General features: G+C 25.5%; 1 protein-coding gene across 1 annotated transcript; it reads right to left on the bottom strand.

The window, feature by feature from the left end:
- Nucleotides 1-3,250: 3,250 nt before the first annotated feature.
- Nucleotides 3,251-22,541, bottom strand: LOC145831538 (uncharacterized). The gene is made up of 17 exons (XM_082938822.1): nt 22,499-22,541; nt 21,380-21,466; nt 17,961-18,176; nt 14,846-14,999; nt 13,095-13,218; nt 11,534-11,661; nt 11,043-11,107; nt 10,303-10,438; nt 9,061-9,225; nt 6,847-6,975; nt 6,359-6,511; nt 6,015-6,074; nt 5,667-5,829; nt 5,400-5,484; nt 4,972-5,103; nt 4,406-4,521; nt 3,251-4,015 (listed from the first exon to the last, which is right to left on the bottom strand). The coding sequence occupies exons 1-16, from the start codon at nt 22,503-22,505 to the stop codon at nt 4,409-4,411; spliced, it is 1,917 nt and encodes a 638-aa protein (XP_082794948.1). The 5' UTR covers nt 22,506-22,541; the 3' UTR covers nt 3,251-4,015; nt 4,406-4,408.
- Nucleotides 22,542-23,529: the final 988 nt, after the last annotated feature.

A 23,529-nucleotide genomic window follows, 5' to 3' on the forward strand; every position in this document is an offset into this window, starting at 1 on the left:
CTTTAATTACCCAATTGCATCCAGAAGTAAAAGTATATTGCAACTAACAGTTAGTAGTACCATAACTTTGTTAACTAAGTTTTCTACACTGTTTAGAACATAAAGTGTGTATATTCATATACCAGCTGGAAGTAATATCTTAAATTATTTCTAAAATTTAAAGACGAATAAGTTGAAGGCGCTAATACTTATACTTAAGAGGCCCTTATTTCGTCATATTTAGTTAGTTCTCAGATCCCTTTTTTAATAAATAACTTAAATGTTTTTATTAGGTGTCAAAGGTACAAGTACTAACAGGTCTTTATAACGCAAAAAGATTACTTTCATACTTTAGTCATAAAGCATACTTACAGTCTTATCATTAAAATATTTACTGAATTAAACCAGTTTTGTCTTTAAAACGTTATACTTATTGATTTTCCTTCATGCAACTAAGGAAAAGTTTTTATATAACTAAATTGAAATTACGAAGTCACATATTTTAAAGACGTGTTAAATATTGTTTATATTTATATTTAGTACAGCTTTAAAACATTACATGTTTTTAGTACTAACAGCAAATGTAAACTTGTGTACTTTTCAGCTGTTGCATGTATAAAGAGCTCAAGCAATTTGTTGAATAAATTAGATTTACAACTAGCTTATTTATCATTGTACTTAGCAAATAATCCAACGAAAAAAAAAACTAAAAATATTTAAGGCATGAATATTACCATTAAAACCTACCATTTGCTTAATGATAAAAATTTTCTTTTCTTGTTGTAATCAAAATTTAATATTTGTAAAAGGACTCAAAGTAAACGGAAAATAACTATACTGTGCAATTTGCCTTAAATTAAGTTTTGTAAAACTCGATAACTTGTTAAGAACAAACTTACATAAAACGTCAATGAAAAAGAAATAGTTTTAAAATAAATCGAGTAGTTTTTACGTATACCTTTATCGTCATTAGAAAATGTAAATTTTAATGAAAACTATCATTATTATTAAAAATAAATGTTTGTAAAAGTATTTATAAAACAATAAACACCATCTATTAACCTATATAATAGCTTATTTTTACTTTAAAGATCTGTGTACATGTACACAGTTTTTTATGGTAAAAGAGAAACTTTGTTTTACTTATACAAACTTTAAAACAGTTTTACAAACATATTTTAGTTTAAGAGCAAAGAACTTTGATTGTACATGTTCTAAAAAGATTTTAATTTAAACTTTAAGTATTTAAGCAATAATTAGAATTTTTTTTTTTAAAGTTTAGTGATTTGAGCTTGTTCTTGATATAATTACTTTTCGTCTGCCATAAAATACTTAATTCAAATAAGCTCTTTATTTTGCCTGTTAGAATGATTTTGCACTAAAACACTGTAACATTTGCCCTTGGTTTTTATCAGAACCACTTTCTTTTAAAATTTTCTCGTTAGAAGTCAATTAATGTCAAAAGTTTTGGAACTGAGAAAAACCAAAACCAATACCCATAAATCATACAACTATTTAACACCCCTACAGCAGAATTTTGTTTTTAAATTGGAATAGTCTATTTATACACATAACAGTACTGTTGTATGTTTAAACCAATATAAGAAACTTTGTAAAATTTTCCAAGCTGTTATATTATTTAATATTAAAAATAATTTTTTTAATATAAGTAACGAATAAAAAAACACTAGTGGTATAATAAAAGTATCTAGAATTCAAATGAAGTTTGTAAAAGTATTTAGTAACCTTAGCAGAACTGTTCTTTTTTAATATTTAAAAAAATTTAGCAAGTTCGTAAAACTTTTCATAAAGTTTAAAGCTACTACTTCTATTCTGCAACTTTAGTAGTAAACTTTTAGTGTTAGGTAATTGATTACAACATTTTTATATAATATAAGGACAAAACGTAACTGAACATAAAATTAAAATATAAATTATGAGCATGGATTATTTATGTTAGTGTTTTAATGTGATTTGAATTGTTGATTAAAAACTACTTAGAATATTTAAAACACTTTAATTATTTGTTTTAAATAGATAAACTTTAATAAAACAATCAAAATGTTATAATAAAATTTAAAGATTGGTATATTTTCATATTCAACATCTGATTATGAGCATAATACTGTTTTTAATAATAGTTTTTATAAAGTATTTTTAAGGCTTATAAAATTTAGAAAATGATAACAAATTCGCTTATTTTTATTTCAACGCTTTACAAACAATTTTTTATCTTTAAGATAAATTATAAACACTTTATAACGTATAAAGTAAAGATAACAAGCCTACGTAATAGAATACTGATAAGTGGTATACTTGAATAGTAATATCAATAATTAAACTGAAAACTATTTAGATATTTTTATCATATATCAAGGTAAACTTTAGATTAAACAAACTTTAACTAAATAGAAAGTAGCCTTTTTCAAGATAGGCTTATAGATTTTTAAATTACTTTTTTGAACAACACTTCAATTATTTTTTATACTTTATAATCGTTAAACATAAAAAAATTATTAACGCACACCACTGTCGATTAATATCGCACTATATAACACGCGTGTACAGGAAACTACTTGAGCGTGACGATTTTGTTTTGATCTACAATGTTACGTCACAATAAACCATCACGTGAGTTTTGTTGACACAAGACATAAAGGCTGAACTTTATTCGGCTTCTTTTGTTGCGGGGTAATAAAAACACAAAGGTTAAATTGTTCTGTAGTAGAAGGTAAACTTTTGAACAATCATGTTTTAAGTGTAAAACTGAATTTTATTTCTTTATTGGATTTAGTAAAGAGCTTCATTAGCAGTTTATATTTTTTAATTTTTGTTTTAGCTGTTTCAAATTAAAGTGCCTTGTTATAAACTATAATAAACTAAAATACTAAACTTGTGACAAATTACTGATAAAAACAGTAAATTTTAAGAATAAATTCTTATTTAGAATATGACTTTTCAATTTTATTACCCTCTTTCATGTAAAAAAGTAGCCTAATTGCTATTACTAGAAATGTTGTAACTAGTATTGTTTTACTATTTTTAAACGAACATAAATACAAATTCGTTGTAAAGCGTACGTTGGTATCACTTGTTAATTCGAAGCTTAGAAAAACTTAAAAGTGACAAGACACGTAAAAATATTTGATTAGAGTGATCAAACACTATGTTTTAATCATGTTTTTTTTTAAGTTACTTAAAATACATTATTACTTGAAGCTTAATGTTTAAAAGTGATGTAATTTATTCAAAACCAACTCTTTATACAAAATGCAGTGAAATAGCTTTATATATAATACAATTGAAAAAACACCAATAAAATATGTAAATAAGGTTTTTAAAAGAAAACTATCAAAAACGTTTATTTTGTGACATGTTTTTAAACTAAGATAAGAAAAGTTGTGTAACTTTATAAAAACAATTAATTGAAAACTCATTGTTACAATGGTAAAACATTATAAAGCTAAAATTTAAAAAAGAAATCAAATAAGCGTGTAACTCTATATACAATTTCTCTGATCAATTACAATGCCTTAGCACCTGACATAGATAAAAAACTTAATTTTAATTTATAAAAACGACTTTCATTTACATAAATTGTTAAATACTAGTAGATTTAAGGAATAATCTGTTTATATTCTGTTGAACTGTGTGTTACAAATTGCTAAATATGTTATGCTTTAATAAAAACAATTCTTTTAATATCTCTCAAAAGCACTTAGTTCAAAATAATTAAAAGCAGTTTATATGAAGGACACAATATAAACATGAATTAAGTAAGTATCTGTTTCTAATTAAATAATCTGTTTTTAAGTATGAAAGCAGTTGTCAAAGTGTCAAACTTGTTTTAAATTGTTAAAAAAAATTAAACAGTAGCAGCGAAATTTTAATACAAAAGTTAAAGAGCAGCAGAAAACAGAAATGGAATAATCTTAATAATAAAGAAGTAGTTTTCACCGGAGTTCACTTTCCTTCATAAACATCAACTTAAAAGAGTTAGTTATCCTGATGATTAGGTACAAGGTTAATGATGTCTCTGTAAAAAAGTTTTAAGTAAAAACTGTTTTAATTAAAACTGAACGCAAAGTAAGTGTAAAACATATACTTTATTATGTAATATGTATTAAAGTTTTTAATCTCTAAGGCCTTTGTTAAGTTTGTATTATAATACTTTAGTTAAAAACAACATAGTATAGCACAATATTATTTAGATAACTTGGTTTTACATGCTAGGTAAAAATTATTAAAAAATCAAATCAAAGTTAGTTAAATAGTCTTTTTGATAGAAATTTGATTAATCATAGCTAAAAAAAAGGTACTCAAAGCTAGTATAAAAACTTACACTAGTTTTTTCGCAAGCAATCTAAGCCTTTAGAATGTGTATGAATAATCAAATGTGTATATTTTATATCATGTAATAACAAACCTATTACTTTCTTGGCACACATTTCGAATAAGTGTTTCTGTAGCCTTTGTCACAAACACACTTTGTTTTCTTCTTATTACATTTGCTGTTCTCTCCACATATACCACATCCTTGCTCTGTAGTGACGTCATAATGATTAAGTTGTTAAATAACTTTTTTTAAATCTATTTTACCGCTGTTTAATGGTCAAATCAAATTATAATAGTGTATTTGTGTAAAAAAACTTAGATTTTTTTTTTGAACACATAAAATTTAATTATTTTGATTAAAATCTATAAAAAATTAGCCTTGACACATTTTTTTTATGTAAGCTTTTAAAAATTAAAGCTTTAACTAAAATGAAAACCTTAATTTGTTCAAAAATGGTTTTAAAAATATTAGTTCAAATTTTAAAACAGTTTTTACAATAATGTTCTTTAATATACATATTAAAGTTTAAAAATTTCTGCTCTTTCATGAAAACTTTCACAAAAAACAGATCTAAAGTAGGTAACTAAATCTTTTTATTCAATTTAGTTGTATTATACACCAAATTGAAATTAGTCTTATAAAAACCCTGCTCTCACTTTTTATAAGATTTTTCTTACAAGCGGGACCTCCCCACCACCTCGGGCACTTGCACGTGTTCTTACCCACACACCTTCCTTTGTTCATGCACATTTGTTTGCATTGCCTCCTACCAGCTATGCTGAATTCCGCTGTTTGAATATGACTTTAATTGCAATTTTACACTGTTGTTTATTGTTATAAATAAGCTGTTTCAACTTAATTCTTTTATCAGTTCTTATAATATTACTTTTTTTTGTTTTAAGCATAATGTAAAGAATTCAAATTTAAAGTGACTATTAATCTTTATTGAACGACATTCAGCTTGTTTTTTGTAAACACCAAACTAAGTGTAAACGACAATGCATTTAAAAAGCAAATAAATTAACAATTTGAAAAGATTTCAATCGCAAAAAATAATTCAAACTAATATCAAAAATAAACGAACAAGTTCTACAACACAGAACTCCAGTAGTTAGTTCCGGATTGTAATCGCAAGATCTCCTTGCTTTATCATCTGCTTCAACGATCGCCTGTTGAGTTTATATAATGCTCTTAAAGAAAACACTTTGCTTAACCTTAACTTACTCGAGTTTCCTTCTATATTTTCTAACATTTAACTTTAACAACTTATATTAAAAAGCTCGTGATAAAAGATTTTATTTGTTTCACCCATTATCTGTGACCATATAACATGCTTGATTGTTAAACCAACCCTGGTGAAACTCCTGTGATGTAAAACTTCCGTACTTTCTTCCCTGTTCGGCCACACCCTACTCCTGAACATGGTGCCGAAGCAGCTGTCCTCCTTCGTCACTTTACCTCCGCAACTGCTGCCCAGTCCGAGCATGGTGTTGTTCTTTGAATTGGGATCGCATCTGAAATATTGATAAAAATGTTTGAAAAAAAGGTTTGAGAAGTGAATTTGACCTTTTTTGTTTCTACGAAATAAAGACTATGTTGAAGATCAACTAAACTTTTGATATTTATTGCATTATTTTTACTACTCCAATAAAGTATAAAAATTAAAGTTTTTAATATGCTTAATAACAACTAAAACAACCTTTTGCAATTAGAAGATTTGGTCAAAGCAGCATCCATAGCAAAACAACCCGGTAGAGCCCTGAAATGATGTAAAATCAAATACAATTCATAAAATAAATTTTATTGTGTTTACTTACTAGTTTAAACATTAACAGAACAATACTGTAGACAAAGTAACAAGTCAATACTTTTTAAGTATAACAAATAAACATGAACACTACTATTAGTAGAGCTCTGAAACAATGTAAAATCAAAAAAAAAAGATAAAGTAAGCTTGATTATGTTTACTAACTAGTTTAAACATGATAGATACTATAAATTATTTAATTTTAAAAATAAAGTATAAATACTGCAAATAAATACCTATTGAGATCAGTCGCAAAGTCCACGCTCATCACATCTGATATCCTGATGTTGTGGCTGAACGCCTCGCAAACGTGGAAACCAGAAGAACACAATCTCTTAGCTCTTGTCACGTGACCCTTCCACGAACCTGGGCAAGCGTACACGTCACCGCTGTTATTGTGACGTCATATAATGAAATATTGATGTTTATTTTTAACTGTTTCGGTCAAGTTCACTAAAATACTACACAACCAGGTCACATTTTGTCGTGTTACAAAAGTTGTTGTGCTGTTTCAGCTAGTTGTTAAGTTGAGTGTTTTGAATTTAGTCACTTTATATATATATATATACATTAGTCATACTGAAATATAAAAAAACAGTGTTAAAAATCTTTTGTCACTAAATTAAAGTGTATACTTAACCTTTCAACTTACAAAGTAAAAGATTCAAATTTAAAGTATAGATAAACAACTTTTGTTATTAATTCTAGCAGGCGGTCAACTCACTTCAAGAAAGGAAGTTTGACCCCGTAGTTATTATCAGTCCATGTCTTTCTGCTCCTCTTACTGCACCCTTTGGTCTGGTGGTTCCTTTGAAAGTGGATTTGCCATGAGAGACCAGTGTCTTTGCCGTCTCTGAAAAAGTTATAGATATTTTTAAACGATTTGTTTTTGTTGTTATTTTAAAAGCGATCAAATAAATTTTACCCTTTTTGTTATTGACTAAGTATTTATATTATATTTTTACAAAAAGAAAAAAAAAAGTTTTTAATACAACGTTATATACTGATAAAAGACCAATTCTTTTAAATTTTTTACAAAATTTTGATAAAAAAAAATATTTTCAACTAAATGTTTACATAAGAAATGTACAACATATGTATTTTAAATGTAGTAAGTTGTTTATTTAGCTAATACTTTATATTAATGATATTATATTTGTGAAACTAAAAATTGTAGCGATAAGTGTTTTTTGTAGGTAATACTATTTAAAACTAAAGTAAATATTATCGCTTTATTATACACTGAAGTATACCTTTTTTTTTATTATTAAAACCGTAAAACGCGTGCTTTTAAATGGATTTTACGGTATTCTAAAAGTTTCTTAAGTTGAAACTTGTTAAAACTTTAGTATTACCCTATATGTCATATAGTTTAAAGAAAGTAAATTTGTAGCAATATGTAAAGTTTTGTTTTTAATAAATGTTAAATTAAATTTTATGAAAAAACATGTCTCACTTGTTACTTAAAAAAGATTGTTTGTGTAAAAATGTAAAAATGTCATACTAAAAGTGTATTTTAGTTTGACTAACGAATGTAAAAGGGTAAACATTTTATTTCTAAACAAAACTTTAAAAACTTTTTCATAGTTTTGCTTTTTTTAAACTTTAAAATTAAAGCTTATCTTTAACGATTTTGAGCGTACAAAAGTTTTTAACTAGTATTTAAAAGCCATTGTGTGTTTTTGAAATCCTAAGCGGAAGTTAATCTTATTGAGATTTTACTTGCTGATAAAAACTTATCTTAGACAAGCAAGCTATGCCTCAAAAACTAACCAATGAAAATGTAAACTAATTTTTTATTTTTTATTTTTTCACGGATTTTTAGACATGAAAAAAATAAATGACTTTTATGTTAGCATAAAAATGTAAAAAAATGTTGTTAAAGTATGTCGTGCGTATAGCGCTTAATTTCCAAAATTTGTTATTTCAAAAGTTTATATTTAATCAAAACTTTGTGAGTGTTTTTAGTACATTGATTAATTTGATTGATATTATTATTATAATCTTTAATATTTATGTGTGTTAGTCAATAGAATAATTTCATTGTGAAAGTTTATATTTAGTTTTTACAGTGTTTTTCTAGCAAAAGTCAGCCTAAAAATTTTGTAGTTGTTATGTTGTTATTATTGTACTGTTTTGTTTAATAAACCATAGTTAAAAAAAAGTTTTCTAACCCTAACAAAGGTAAAAGAGCATACGGTTGTTTTTACATTTAATTATACATTTTCTGCAAAGCTTGTACTATTGTAAATTTTCGTGTGTTTTGCGTTTAATTAAAGACTAAAAAGAATTTTTAAACTAAATTTTTAAGCTAATAAAAAATATTAAATAAAATGCTTCAATGCTGTTTTGCTTTATGTAAGAGTTCAGAATAAGTTTTAATTTTTTACACAAAGTGTATTATATTTTAATTATTATATGTACATGTTAGTGAAATTTTGAACAGAGAATGTCTGCATTAACGATAAAACAAATAATTAAAACACAAAGTAAACAAAATAAAAGTATTTTAGTAAAAAAATAGCCACAGATAAAACAACCAAAATAAAGTATAAAATTAATTTGTAGCGATATCGCTAACTGCTTATTTACTTTTAAATTTATTCCAAACAAACTTATAACTTATTATTACTTTTGCATTAAACTACAATAGTGAATTATATTTCTAGTTTACTATAAGACAAATATTATTTGAGGATGTCAAATGAATTAATTGAGTGAAACATTTTTTTATTAATAATTTTGTAATCTAATATAAACTAAAAACAACTAATTAGTTAGTTGTAAAAACTTTTACTTGTTTTCAGTCTCACCCGAAACAACCATTATAAAAAGATATTTTCTATTTGTTATAAACAATTTTAAAAACTAATTTATATTCATAGATATGTTTATTTTATATATATATATATGTTTATTTATTTATGTAAACTCTTACTCGTTTTCCGCCTCGCACGAAATCACCAGTCCCTCTTTCAAAACTTCCCTGTCCTTGACAGTCAACACGGACTTGACTTTCCCCTTACCCATGTCCTCGGTTGCTATGGAGACTAAGTCGCTGACGAATATTTTGTTAGGCACCTCTAGAGAATTGATATACCACCTTGAAAAATTTAATACTGATTAATTTTTTGTCTAACAATTATTAAGAGCTAGTTTATTTTTATGTGGAATACATTGATTTTTTTTCTAACAATTATTAAGAGCTAGTTTGTTTTTATGTGGAATATATTGATTTTTTTCTAACAATTATTAAGAGCTAGTTTATTTTTATGTGGAATACATTGATTTTCTTTCTAACAATTATTAAGAGCTAGTTTATTTTTATGTGGAATATAATGATTTTTTTTCTAACAATTATTAAGAGCTAGTTTATTTTTATGTGGAATATATTGTTTTTTTTTCTAACAATAATTAATAGCTAGTTTATTTTTATGTGGAATATACTGATTTTTATCTAAATTTGTTTTTAAAGATGTTCCGCCCTTGACATCAAAATGCTTATTTGAAAAAAAAAATCAATAACTTAGTTTTAAAATTAATTTGTTGTTTTAAAATATCTTGATATTTATTACAAAGTAATTTTTTAAGTCCTTCCATAAAGTTATAACGTTGGTACTTCACTTTTTGCACATTAATACTTATATTAATATTAGTTTTACATAAATATTAATTTTTAAAACTTAGTTATTGAACATACATGTTAAATGGTTACTATTTATAAACTCTTAAAATTTTCTAGCCTAATCATATTTTTCAAATTCTAAAAATTATGTTAACAGAAGTAATCGCTTTTACTTAGTAACCTAGACCTGTTTATTTTTGTTGTTGTTGTTTTAAGTAGCCTATAATTTACATTAAAACTATCTAGTGTTGTTATTCTCTGTTTAAATGTTTTATATCAGTAACTTCTTTTAATAAAAGTTATATTCATATTATATTGAATAATGATACTTTTATTCTACTACTATATATTTATATGAAATATAACTGAAAATAATATTTTTTCACTATCTTTTTATCCAAGATAGCATAACTAAACTATCTAAAAAATGTTTACTTATACTTATGTTAACTAAAATTATTATTAAAATTCATATACTAAGAAATATTATTAGCTAGATCATTAGTACAAACTTAAGTTAATTTACTAAATATGTAATATATTTTTTATATTTACCTTATCTTAGGAGGCTCAACACCTTGTTCATTATACTGATTCCAAGATTTCGCCACACACTCAAACGGGCTTGCTTCATACCCGTGCTTGATCATTCTCAAGTTTCTTCCCTGGTTCAATATAGTTGGGGGTCGACCTAAATTGAAAAAAAAATGTCATCAGACGAGATATTATAAAGTTTTTACCTCGACAATGATAAGTTAGTACGACAAATGGTTGTGACCATTGTTTTGAAATTTAAAAAGTCAAAGAATGCCTAAACCTAAAAGGTATCAGTACTTTCAGTTTTAAACAAATATAGTCTACCTAGAGTGAGATAATAATGTTGTTAAAATTAAAAGGATATCTGTAGTTTTAAAAGACTAAGAAGTAGTTTAACCAAAAGTTTTTAACAATATATTAAAAGTTAGAGTAGTTTTTTTTTAATTTTTTGTTTCTTCTACCAGAGAAATCTTAAGCAGCAATGTCTAATTATAATTTCCATAGAAAAATATAAGCTTTTAACATTAGTTATTTATTAGTTACTATTGTATAAAAATAAAGTTGAAATTTGCTTCTTTAATAACCAACAGGTATATTAACCTTTTAGTGCTTTAAAAAGTATAAAACTTTTTTATAACAAAATTTGTAATGGACGTATAAAAAAAATAAAGAAAAAAAATCAAAAACCACGCCTGATCAAACTGCTTTAAAAGAGTATTTATTTTTGATACTGTAAAATTAAAGCTATTCTTTTTTACCTAAGGGGTGATCTCGACAGCAGACAGTCCCAGACGCATGTTTGTTTGGACCACAAGTTGTGAACCTTAAAAAATATTTAGTTCGTCAAAGAAAAATTTCGTTTTTAAAAGTTAAAATTTAGATAAGAAACTTCACCATATGTAAAAAAGTTGTGCGCCTTAAGTTGATTAAATATAAATGTTTTACTATTTTAAATCAAGATAAACATACAAAAATATTTTATAAACTAATAGAATATAATTTCTAGTACTTAGTGCTTTTAAAAACCATAAACACACACAATTTTAGTTTATTAAATTATAACACCTATACTCTAACATCTATTATTTGAAAACATAAACATGCATGTATTTATTTTTCTTAAGTATGATTTCTGTTAGTTAATTATAGGTAAAAACATTGTAAAAAAAAACATGTTTTTAGTAACAACTTACAATTATATCTCCTTATATTTAACTATTACTTTAATTAATTATTTTTTTTAACATACATGTTTTGAAACTCTTCCGGTATATCTTTTATTGGCATCCCTAGATTTATCAATCCGTTTTTCAGGCAAGTCGTCTTGTCTGCTCTATTGTGACGTGGACAGTTGTTGCCTAACCCTTGCATTACTTTCTGTTTAAGTTGTTTATTTGCTTTATAATCGCTATTGATCTATTCTAATTTTATTTTTGTTCATATTGAAGACATTTTTGCTACCTCCTTGCGTATTTTTTTTCGCTGAACTTTTATTACATTTTTCTTATTTCTTATGCCATACTTGTTATAAAATTTTTGAATACATAATTTTACTTTTAGTTGAGAAATAATGATCAGTGTTCTTATATTTTATTTTAGTCTATTTGTTTGTAAAGCTGGACTTGAAAATTCTTATTGTTGTTGGTAAGTGCTTACATAAAGATAACGAGATTTTGTTTTGGGGAATTAGTTTTGTCTTGATTTTTCATCGCACATCGAAAATGATGAATTATTATATGAGATTTCCAATCGTAATTAGTAAAAATTTAAGTATTTACCTCTTTTTTGTAGTTTGTTTTTTAAAGAATTTATACATATACTTTTAATCAAATTTTTTTAATGTTTTTTTTTATTATGGTTAAATAGTATTTCTTTAATAGTGGTGTTCTTTGGAGAAAGTTTTGTGAAAATTATAAACTTTTTATTATAAATAATTTTTCTTAATTTTTTATTTTTAAACTGAATTTGTGAAATATTACTATTTATGTTTTATATTTGCACAACTACTATTTTTGATGTCAGCTTTTATTTTAAATTACTGCTTTGTTCTATTAGTGTCTTATACTTTTTGTTTCAAAAAAAGCAAATAAGATTACGTTTAACATTCTTAAAAAAGTTACTAATGATATCAGAAAAGCTAATAAAGTAAAACTGAACAATATCATTATATTTAAAGTCTAAAATTAAGAAAGCTTGTCTTTAGTTTTTGTTTTAAACTAATCACTTAGCTTAATATGCAAAAAATATACAAATATTAAAAAAAAACTACAACTAATTATCCGTAATTGTTTTCAAAAACTATAAATATCAGTTTATAAACACACAGCATCAAAATACTAATTTATTTTTGATACGTCAAAACCAATATTTTCTAAAAATAGTTTGTTTTATAACATTATTGCGTTGCTTATTTACGGTATAATACTTTGATCGTAGCTCACATTCAACCTATAAACTTGCAAAGGTCATAATATGGCTATCATTTATTAACAAAGGTCAAAGTTTGTTTGAAGTTATTTTGGTGTTCTATGGAAGATACTCTTTAGAAGATGTTTGTGTATTTAAAAAAACGCTCTTAGTCTAATTTTGGATACAACTGTTATAGAAAACCATAACAAACACTAGTAAACACAAAAGATTCCTTTAAACTAACTCTCATCAAAAACTACAGTTTGACAAAATAACAGCACCTATAATGAAAATCTGCTGTTTTAAAGGAAAAATTGAAAAACTTGTTCATATCGTACGTTATCAAAATTATTTTTATAAACTACAAAAACTAACAACAAAACAAACAATGAACAAACTACCGTATCGTTTTGAATGCAGTTCGAACATTTTACTGCATCGCTCGTTGCCATGTTCATTCCGTAGCAACCTGGAACATGGATCATTGATTCGTAAGAAATTTCGTTAACTACGTCTACATCGGATCTGCGTGAAAGAATCAGAGTTAAATTTTTTTTTTTGGATATTAGATACGATATCACAACGAAAAGAATTAGTACTGGTCAAAGGAATTTATAATGTCACATATATAATTGAAATAGCTTGCGTATATTTGCTTAAAAGTTTTAAACAAAAGACAGCGCTTTAGTTGGATCTAACAAAATACAAACAAATTAAGACAGAAAAACGAATTAATAAGCTTTAATTCTGTTACGAAAAAATATTCTCGTTTTTATTAAACTTTTGATTGGCGTTTAATATCAGACTAAATATTTAACTACTCTTTGAAGATATTATTTGATTAAATTGTGTAAAAAAATAATAAATTTCGACTTAGTTAAATTTGCTGTTTAAGTTTTAAGTATGCATATAAGTATAGGTCTAATTTTAGATAAACTTAAGTTTTTAAGTCGTATAATCGTACATTAATCTTGTTGCACAGTGTTTTAAAACTACACAAACCTCTAAGTAGGTCAGTAAAACTACAGAGATTTTAAATAAAAAGTATTTGTGACGTCAAATCAAATTAAAGTTGTGCAATGACCTTATTAAGCTAATCTTACAAGTCTTTTAGTGGACAGGTGTAAAAATTTTTTATGAAAGTTGAAATAGAATTCGTTTATTTGCTCGTTATTCAATTTTAACCAATTTTACATTTTCAATGGTCAACTAACATTACAATTCAATAATAAAATTTGAACAAGTTAGGCAGATTTTATTATAATTCTTTTTTTGCAACCGTTTTAAACAGAACTATATATATTTGTTTTTGAGCAGCTGTATTTTACACAATTTCTAAAACTTATTTATCACTTTAATGACACATGATGCTAACAATTTGAAAGCGAGAAGTTCAGAACAGAAAAGGCATTTTTATGTCATAATTCATTCGTAATAAATTTTGAATTTTCGTTATTACATGTGAAAAAGTCTTAAGTGTCTGATGACGTAATAAACACCTCAATATAAACTCGTTTGTATTCAGTTAACCTCTTACAAATTTGTACTCATACAGTTTTATACTATTTTTCAGTTTTGTCTTAAAGATTTCTGGATAATTTCGATCATAGTTTGGCAAATTACGTTTCCATCATTTTAGTGTATTTCAAAGTTTTTGTCGAAACGTAGCAATGCGTGAATTTACCATTGTCATTATGACATCAAACTTTTAACAGCATATTATGTTGTAGTATATTCCTAAGTTTAAGTTTTTTTTAAACGTGTTTTTATACATAAAATGATTGAGACAACCACTTTGTTCGATTCTGACGTTGTTTTATAAGTTCAAAAGTTAAAACACATGTTGACTAACGCGTTGCATACTTATCTATAAAATTTTGGTTTAGAATTTTACTATTATTAATATATTATAAACTTAAAAGTCTGAAATACCTTGTATGTTCAACGGTTTTGAGTCTTAGTCAGATATTTATGATAGGAATAAGCAGCTAAACATGCATGTTTTATAAACATTTTGACGCAACGCGTTGCATGCTATTAAGGTAATTATTTGTCTTAGATCAAACTTTTATTTGATTTTTTCACTTTTATCAAACAATACTGTTCACATATCAAGACGTAATATTACCGCATTTTATGACGTCACACTTACGCGTTGCACACGTGCCACCCGTCGGAACAGAGGTCGTTCAGCCCGATGTGGCCCGTCCACTGGCCCTTGCACGCGACCACGTCCTTCTTGTCGGCGTTGAGGAAGTTCTTGTCGTCGAGCGTCCTCAGTTCGGTGATTCCCCTGCAAGCTCCGTCTGTTTGCAGTCAGTCATGCATGTTATTTTAAAAGCAGGCTCAGTAAATATTATTTTGATTAGATTAGACTCTGTTTTACAATATATGTGTATAAATGTAATATGTATCTATGTAAATAGACATAGTTTTAACACAACTTATTATTTGAGCAAAGCACTACATGGTCCCTTAGTTTCAGTATGACTAGATTGATATAAAAAATAAATTCTTATATGTATAAAATCATAAATAAAAACATAATAAGTATATAAAAAATCATTACATTGAATAAAAAGTATAACTTACAGGCTTTATTTAATGAAAACAATTTATTTAAAAACTATGTTGATATTTTATGATAAAATGTTGCTCAAAATGTACAACTTTAATATCTAATTTTATATGTCTATAACTGTACAGTGCTTCCTCGCTAATCCGGTCCTCGCTAATCCGGTTCCTCGCTAATCCGGCCGGTTTTAGTCGAGAAGTCACTTATTTACTTTAGCGTTTTTAGCGTTTAATTTCATTTTACTTCGAAAAAGTTTTCAATTTACGTTTTATAAGTATGCAAGCAATGTATTGTTACGTCATAATAAAGTATCATTTGTATAATCTTAAGTTTTTTTTCATACTTTTCCCGCTCAGTTGTAACAAACTTGTTTATTATTCATTTGCAATTTTTTTGTCTTTGCTAAGCAAGTTACACTTTAATATACTACAATCAACATATCTGGTTAAAAAATGTTTAAGACAGCAAAGAAACGAAAACGCGTTCAACTAACAATTGAAAACAAGTTAAAAGTTTGCGAAATGGCAAACAATAATGTGCCTAAAGCTGTTATAATGAGCAAGTTTAACATTGGTAAGTCAACTTTAAATGACATTTTGAGAGGCGAAGAAAAGTTCAAAAAGTTTAAAGCCGAAAAGGAGGAGCTGGGACTAATTGGAGCTGCTAAAACGGCAAAAAAGTAGAGGGAGGCGTCTTTGACAAGCTAGACAGCGCCCTTCACATTTGGTTTCGTCAGGAACGTGAAAAGGGTTGTCCAATAACTGGCCCAATACTGTTAGAAAAAGCCTCCGTGAGTTTTCTGCTAAGAAACGAGAAAGCACTGTAAAACAATCTTCCATTCTTTCTTTTTTCAAAAAAAATCTTAATTTAGTAAAAGTGTTAACAGTGTAGTTTTTTTCCACTAATTTAGAACTTATAAAAATTTGTTTCGTTTAGTTTTGTCTGCTTTAATTCTTTTTTCTTTGAATAAAGTAAATTAAATTAACAGGAATTTTATAGTACGTTTTGTTATATACATTCATAATATAACTAAGGTAGATAATTTGTAAAAAAAGCGATATTTTGTTCTTATCCGGCCAAAGGCAAATCCGGCCGTATTTTCAAAAAAATCTTGCCCAACTTGGCCGGATTAGCGAGGAAGCACTGTACTTAGTTATATAAATTTAAATACACAAAAATAAACTTTTGCTTTAAACAACTGTTTCAGCGTTCTACAAGCTTAGTGTTTTAATCACCAAAAAAGTATATATGTATAAATGTTTAATATTAAATATATATAAAGCTTTATATAATTAATATTTTGTTTAAAACGCTCTATACATTAAAACAAAGCGTACCAAAATTATTTAAAACAAATACTGGTAATACTAATGCTGTATAAACAACGTTTTCTGAGAACGTTTTGAAAAATTATTTTAATTCTAAAACACAAATGAAATTCTTTTGTTTAACTTAGTCTAAATAAATAAATATACATACATAAATTTAAACAATCATTTTGGTCTAAGTATTTTGCTCAAACTATAAGTTGCTTTTTATTTTTGCGTAGTTTAATATATAATTCATAAGTTAGTTTTAGTGATTAAATTTTTTTGTTTTTTTAAATTGATTGAAACTTTATTAAAGACCAAATGTTGTTTACTTTTATTTTAGATTTTTTACAGAGATAAATATTGTTACATTTCAAATTGAAAATTTTTCTTAAAAGTTATGTAAACTGTACATAAAATATTGTGACGTTTTTTGTAGTTTATCAAATCTTTACATAATAATTTACATTTTTTAACTTATATTCTTCAAACCACCATAACAAAACCATGCTAATTCAAATGAAGATAAAAATTACATAAAACAATAAACTATTTATGTCCAAAAGATATTTTATTTTAAAAAACATATACTTACATAATTTAAATAAAAATTCTGAATGAAAATTATAATTTTTAGTAACTACTGTACTTAATGATTTTAAAAAATTTAAAAGGCAGTTAAAAATTAAGTATGTTTTTAGTTTTTTTATTTCAATTATAAGTGTATTCTATTATGAATACATAAGCTAAACCAACAATTCATACTTAAAGCTTCTTAACATTAATCTCTACTTGACAATAAATATTAATTATAATCGAAATTAGTTGTAGAAGTAAATAAATAAAAGTATTGCAGATTTCATTTGTAATTTTAAAGTGTAACTTCACAAAACAATTTAATTAGACCAAGTAAAAGAAATCCAATAAAAAAATGTTGTAGAAAAAAGGAATAGATTAAAGGTAATTTTTACATTATTTTGTATAGCTGTTGGTAGTGTAAATTCTTAGCAGTTTATTGTTTATTAATTCAATTAGTTACAACTATGTTTTTACTTATTGTATGTTTGAACTTTCTAAGGTTTTTGTTCACTATGTTTAATATTACATATAAATCAGTTATAAGTTTGTAGTAGAAAAAATATCTGTGTTTGAACTTATTTCGAGGGTTTCAATTTAACCTTGATAAATATATCTAAAATAAAAACTTAATCTGTTTTAAATAACTTTCATAACGCTAGTATAGTTATATTTTATAACAACTTACTAGTACTATCAATAACTTTTGCATAAAATTAAACAGAAGTTTTAATTAGAATAAAGTGTTTGCAAAAAGCATTCTAAAACTTCAAATTAGCTCACACAATAACAAAATGTTTTCATACCTTTAGGCTGGTTTGCATCGGTAAAAAAATCAATTTTACCAAAAATATCATCATCGTCGTCATCGTCGAAAAAATCTGCAAATTCATCGTCAAAGCTAAAACTTTCAGTTTTGAATTCATCGTCAAAGTCAAAACTGTCAGTTTTCTGAGGTTCGGTGTTTGTTTTTTCGCTGTTTGTGTTGAAACCCAGGGACTTACCGATGTTTTGAAACCACTCTGAAACGTAAAACCACCGTATGAACACAAACCATGCAAAAAGAAAACATCACCAGAAATCACCATAAAATTAAATTAAACTGAAATTAAAAAGATATAAACACTATATGAAATAAGCACAAAATAAAAATAAAATAATTCACATAGTTTAAAGTCGCTGTACAGTTTTTTATATTAAAAAAAAATTGTGACTATGATTTTAGTGGATTTCTACACGGTCAATTAATATCAAAACTCATAATGAAATGATGAAAATATATGGTTTAAGTTTCTGAATAAACCAATCAACCACTAAACCATAAATATTAGTAAAGTAGTTTTTATTTATTGCTTATAACAAAATATGGACTTCAGTTTTTTTTTTTGTATACATGTAGCGAAATAGTTCGAAGACCCTTAATTGATATAAGTTTGAAAAGTGATAGCAAAACTATTTACCGTGACTTTTTTTTCAAGACAACTTACAGCACTGTATCTAACAAATTAACACGTTTGTCATCAATTACTGTCAAAAATCCTGAAAACCAAAAGAAAAAATTGAACCATTGTCTATACATATAAATAAACTATATTACAGTTTTCAATGAAAACCCATTGTAATATATTGGATGTTAAATTTATACTCAAAACAGTGTTGTTGTTACTCTTGGCCAATGTGTGTAATTTAAACGCCTTTAATAAAAGTAAGCTTTTTAAGTTTTATACAATTTTAAATTGTTTATCAACTTCACCAAGTTAATAAAAATATTTGATGTCACAAGATTGTTAATTACCATAAAAATAAAAGTATAAAAAACACCTATCAGTAAAAGTTTTAAAATATAAAAAGTAGGAATGTATATATTTTGATTTTGAACAAACTTTTAGTTTTATACTGTACTTAAAAATATGTTTGAAAAAACTATACTTATGTAACTATCATGTAAGTATATTACTGATAAGAAACATTTCCATAAAATAAAATGGTATATAAAGGTCTTTAGAATCTTAATTACTTGTTTTCTGGATTAAATGGCATAATCCAAAATAATTTATCTTAAACATATTTTAATTGCAAAGTACAAATAATCTACAATTCGTTTTGTACAAAAATTGACATTAAGCAATGTGTGTTCACTCTTAACCAATTATAGTTTGAAATACGAATAAAAAACTATAATAAAGGTTCAAAAATTATATGATTATTCAAAACTTAATATAATTAGACTCATTGTGAATCTTAAACTATTATGTACCTAACAGAATTGTGGCAACATTTGACAGTGTGTGTAGATTTGTAACATTTGCCTCAGATAGCATGTATATACATTTTTAAACTTTTACATTACTTAAACTTAATGTATAGATACACGTATTCAAAGTTTGCGGTACAGCTTAATGTGCTTACGCAATATTGTAAGATTACCTCAATTATCTTTAAAGAGAGGTGTAAAAAACCAAAAGAACAACTTAAACCTGGTTTCCTTTTGTTTCACCAAATGTGTATTTCATATTAATATGTAATTCTTTAAATTTAAAAAAGAAACGAAGGCTTTTTTCAAAGAACAGTCAAACTTAAAAACTTGTTTTCTAAATTTGTGTATAAGACTATAATTATTTAACACCTTTATAGTAATATTTATTGTGCAAAACACCACTTAACACCACCTTTAACAAAAAATTAAAACAAAAATTTAAATAAAAATTTTTAGAAACTTATCTGAAAACAACTGAAATTAACAAAACTAAAAACAAAAATGTGAAAACGACCCATTTTATGAAACCTCACCAAACAAATGTGAAAAATACTTTATATTTTTTCTTTTTACTAACATATTTTCCTCATTAATCTTTCCCGGGCTTCATAATCCTTACTGGTGCACCCGAGGCACGAAAAAGCCGAACCGCTTAGCTCAGTTTCAGAAGCAAACTTGTAATCTTTGTTATTTACTCTGTCTGCCGATATCCCCCATTTTTTATATAACCAGTTCATTCCTGATTGTTAAGTTTATTTTGATACATTTTAGAAATTTTCATAAGCTTGTTGTTATTGTTTTAGAAATATAACCGGCTGCATGTTTTATTTTGCTTCTTAGGCTTGTTACTAGTTACCTAGAGCTGCTTAAAATTGTTTTAAAAAACACTGCCTATTTTCTATTACAGTTGTAAAATTTGGCTTTATAGTAGTCGTATGTTTATATTTTTAATTGAATGTTTTAATGTCAGGTGTTATGTTGTTTAATTTTTTACTGGCGAAAGTTAAAAATAACAACCATGCAGACTATAATACAATTTAAACGTTTATTAACATTTAAATTATTGATATCAAAATATTAAGCTTAACATCTATACGTTATCAATATAATACGGTTATGTATGTTATACAGGCGCGTGCGAAATCACTGGATCGTGACGAATTTGTTTTGACCTAACGGCCTGTAATATTACGTCACAATAAAACATCACGTGAGTTTTGTTGACACAAATTTCATGAATTAAAATCTGAACTTTTAAAGGCGTTCTTTGTTGCGGGTTTGTAAAAAATCCTGTTTATTTTGAAGTAGCTTTTAAATGAATACTTTAGCTTTTATTGTCACATAAGTAGGTATTAATGCTTCTTTTGAAGTAATTAACATTTAAAAAAAATTTTTTTGAAACTTTAGTAAAGTTTTCTTTTTGATTTAATAAATAGTAACATTTTCTTATAAATTGAATTCAATAAATTTTGTGCAAAAATATAAAAATTAAACTTGTTAAAGTTTGAGCAATGTTGGTTTTAAAAGTTTTTAGTATTGTTTTTATGCAATAAAATACATGAATTCTGTTTAGGAAAATAATGTTTTTACAACGCTTTTATTGTTAAAATAACCTAAGCACGGATACACAGTTTTGATTAAATGTTTAAACGCAATTTCATTACTTGTTAATTTCAAGCTTAACAAGTTTTAAAATGATAGAATGCGTCACAAACTTTTAATTAAATTGACTTTAATATTTTAGCACTTTTTAAAAAATTTAAAAGTATAATATTGACGTATATAAGTATAATTTGTTCATTTTCCCAAAGAATGTTGTTGAAATTTTAATACAACACATTAAACCAAGTTTTTTCTACATTAAATTTTTAAACTAAGTTATAAATATACTACAACACCTCGCTTTAAACAACTTTTGATGTAATTAAAATAATAAAATCTTAAAAAAAAATATTTATATGAACTAACCCAAGCCAGCGTAGCACGGATTGAACACAATTGCAACTAGGAATATTAAGCTACTGAAGTTATTCATTCTTAATTGAGTTTTTACAACTGAAAACAACATATAATGTTTAAAGTTTTTATAACTCATATAAAATTAAACTGTTTTAAGGTTTTAGTTAACTTAACAAAAAATTTATAAAACTATTTCTCTACTTTAAAGCTCAGAGATTTTTTGAACTTCTTGTTGATAAAATCACATAACTAAAACTATAGTTAAATAGAAAATAATGTTTAAGCAGACATAAAACATCCGTTATTTAGCTTTTAATTTTTTAACCAAAATTGTTTTACATTATAATTGAATTTGTATGTCATGTCAAAAATTTTTTTCTTCTAGTCTTGATAAAACTAAAGTAAGAGTTTTAGTAAATACAACATGTGCATGCCATAAAAAATACTCGTAAGATGGAAACTAATTCAGTTTGTCTATGAATGTTAAAAGCTTTTTCATGAAACAAACAGATTAATTTGTGCATAAAACTATTTGCGTTTGTTTAATAATTTAAAATCAAAATATCAAGACAAAAACGCTTGCTTAATTGCTCAAGTACACTTGATTTAATTACAAAAAGTTCAAATTGGTTGACTTAATTTATTGCAAACAGTTTTATCGCGCGTTAAAAACTGTGGATGGGTTAACTTTTTGGTTAAAAATAAAAACCTTTTCGATAACAGTTATTACAAGTTGCATAGAGTTGTAAGCGCTAATCTAAAAATAAAACGTATATATTTTATAATTTACAAATTTAGACTAACTAATAATTTATTTTTTAAAAGTTATATGTTAAAACTGTTTATGATAAACAAAAGTTATAAAAATGTAAAATTTTGAAAAAAAAAAACAAACGCATTGTTAGGAACACTAAAATAATCAAAGTAGAAACGTATAACATAAAAATACTAACATACTTTACTATCAAATAAAAAAATACATAACATTAGCTGAAAATAAAATAAATTAGGCTTTCAAAATAATTTTTGAAAATATATAACATATTCTTTTAGATTTTTAGCAAAATTAGAATACTCAAAAGAGTAAATAATAAAATATCTATAAAAACTAAAACGGACAAAAAAAACCTGTCATAAATACAGTCACGCTACCGGCCTGCTAATATTATTTTATAACGCTACTTGGTAGGGATTAAAAAAGCAAGTAGCCACAAATATTATAATTGTTCTCAAGCCTCACACTTTTAAGCCTTCTTCTAACACTATTCTCTCGTTTATACTTCTTTCCTTTTATAAAAAAGAAAAAAATTGTTTGTAAGAATAAATTGTGAGCAAACAAATGTTTCTGTTTTTTAAGATGCGACTTTTGCTGCTTTGAATGCATTAATAAAGTACCTTTTTAGTTATTTGTCTTCTTAATAAGCACACTTTATACCGTATAAAAATAATTAATATGAAAACTGTTAATATAGAAACCGTTTTAATAGATTTTAAATCGTTCACAAAACCTTCGTATTTAAAACTTAAGTTTTTTTGATGTATTAATATTATTTAACTTTTTAAGTTTTGTTATAGTTTTTTTTCTGTTTACCACTCACACAAACTTTAAGTTGAAACTTTTAAGGGTAACAAAAACAAACACATAAAGTTTAGAAGCAATTATAAGTTAAGCTTTATTTGTTTTAAAACTATCAAAAATATTTTTTTAAAGTGTTCTTTCGAAATAAATTTCTAAAATTAATAATTGTAAAAGTAACAGTAGAAGTAAATATATAAAGTTTAAAAACTATAAACAGTTGAATTCAATGCATTCTACCTTCTAAACTGTTTTATTTTTGTCTCTGAAGTATAAAATTTTTTCGCTTAAAACCTTAAAAACTCACATTGGAGAAAAGTTAAATTGGTCATAAACAATTTAACTTCCTACTTAAAACTGTGTGTGGCCAATTTAAATCGTATTAGTGACAATGAGCCAACTATTCGAATTAAATAACAATAATTAGGTCACTATAACTTATCAAAAACTGTTTACTTTCAATATATGGTTTTTTAAGGTTAAATAAGTAAAAAAGGCTGCAGCTAAACTTAATAAAATTTTGGTTTTATTAAAAATGATAAACTAATTGACAGTTTACATAGTTTTTACTTCCGTTAATAGA

This window comes from Thalia democratica, chromosome 3 (genome assembly GCF_965202585.1).
Source record: "Thalia democratica chromosome 3, ktThaDemo2.hap1.1, whole genome shotgun sequence".
Taxonomy (NCBI): domain Eukaryota; kingdom Metazoa; phylum Chordata; class Thaliacea; order Salpida; family Salpidae; genus Thalia; species Thalia democratica.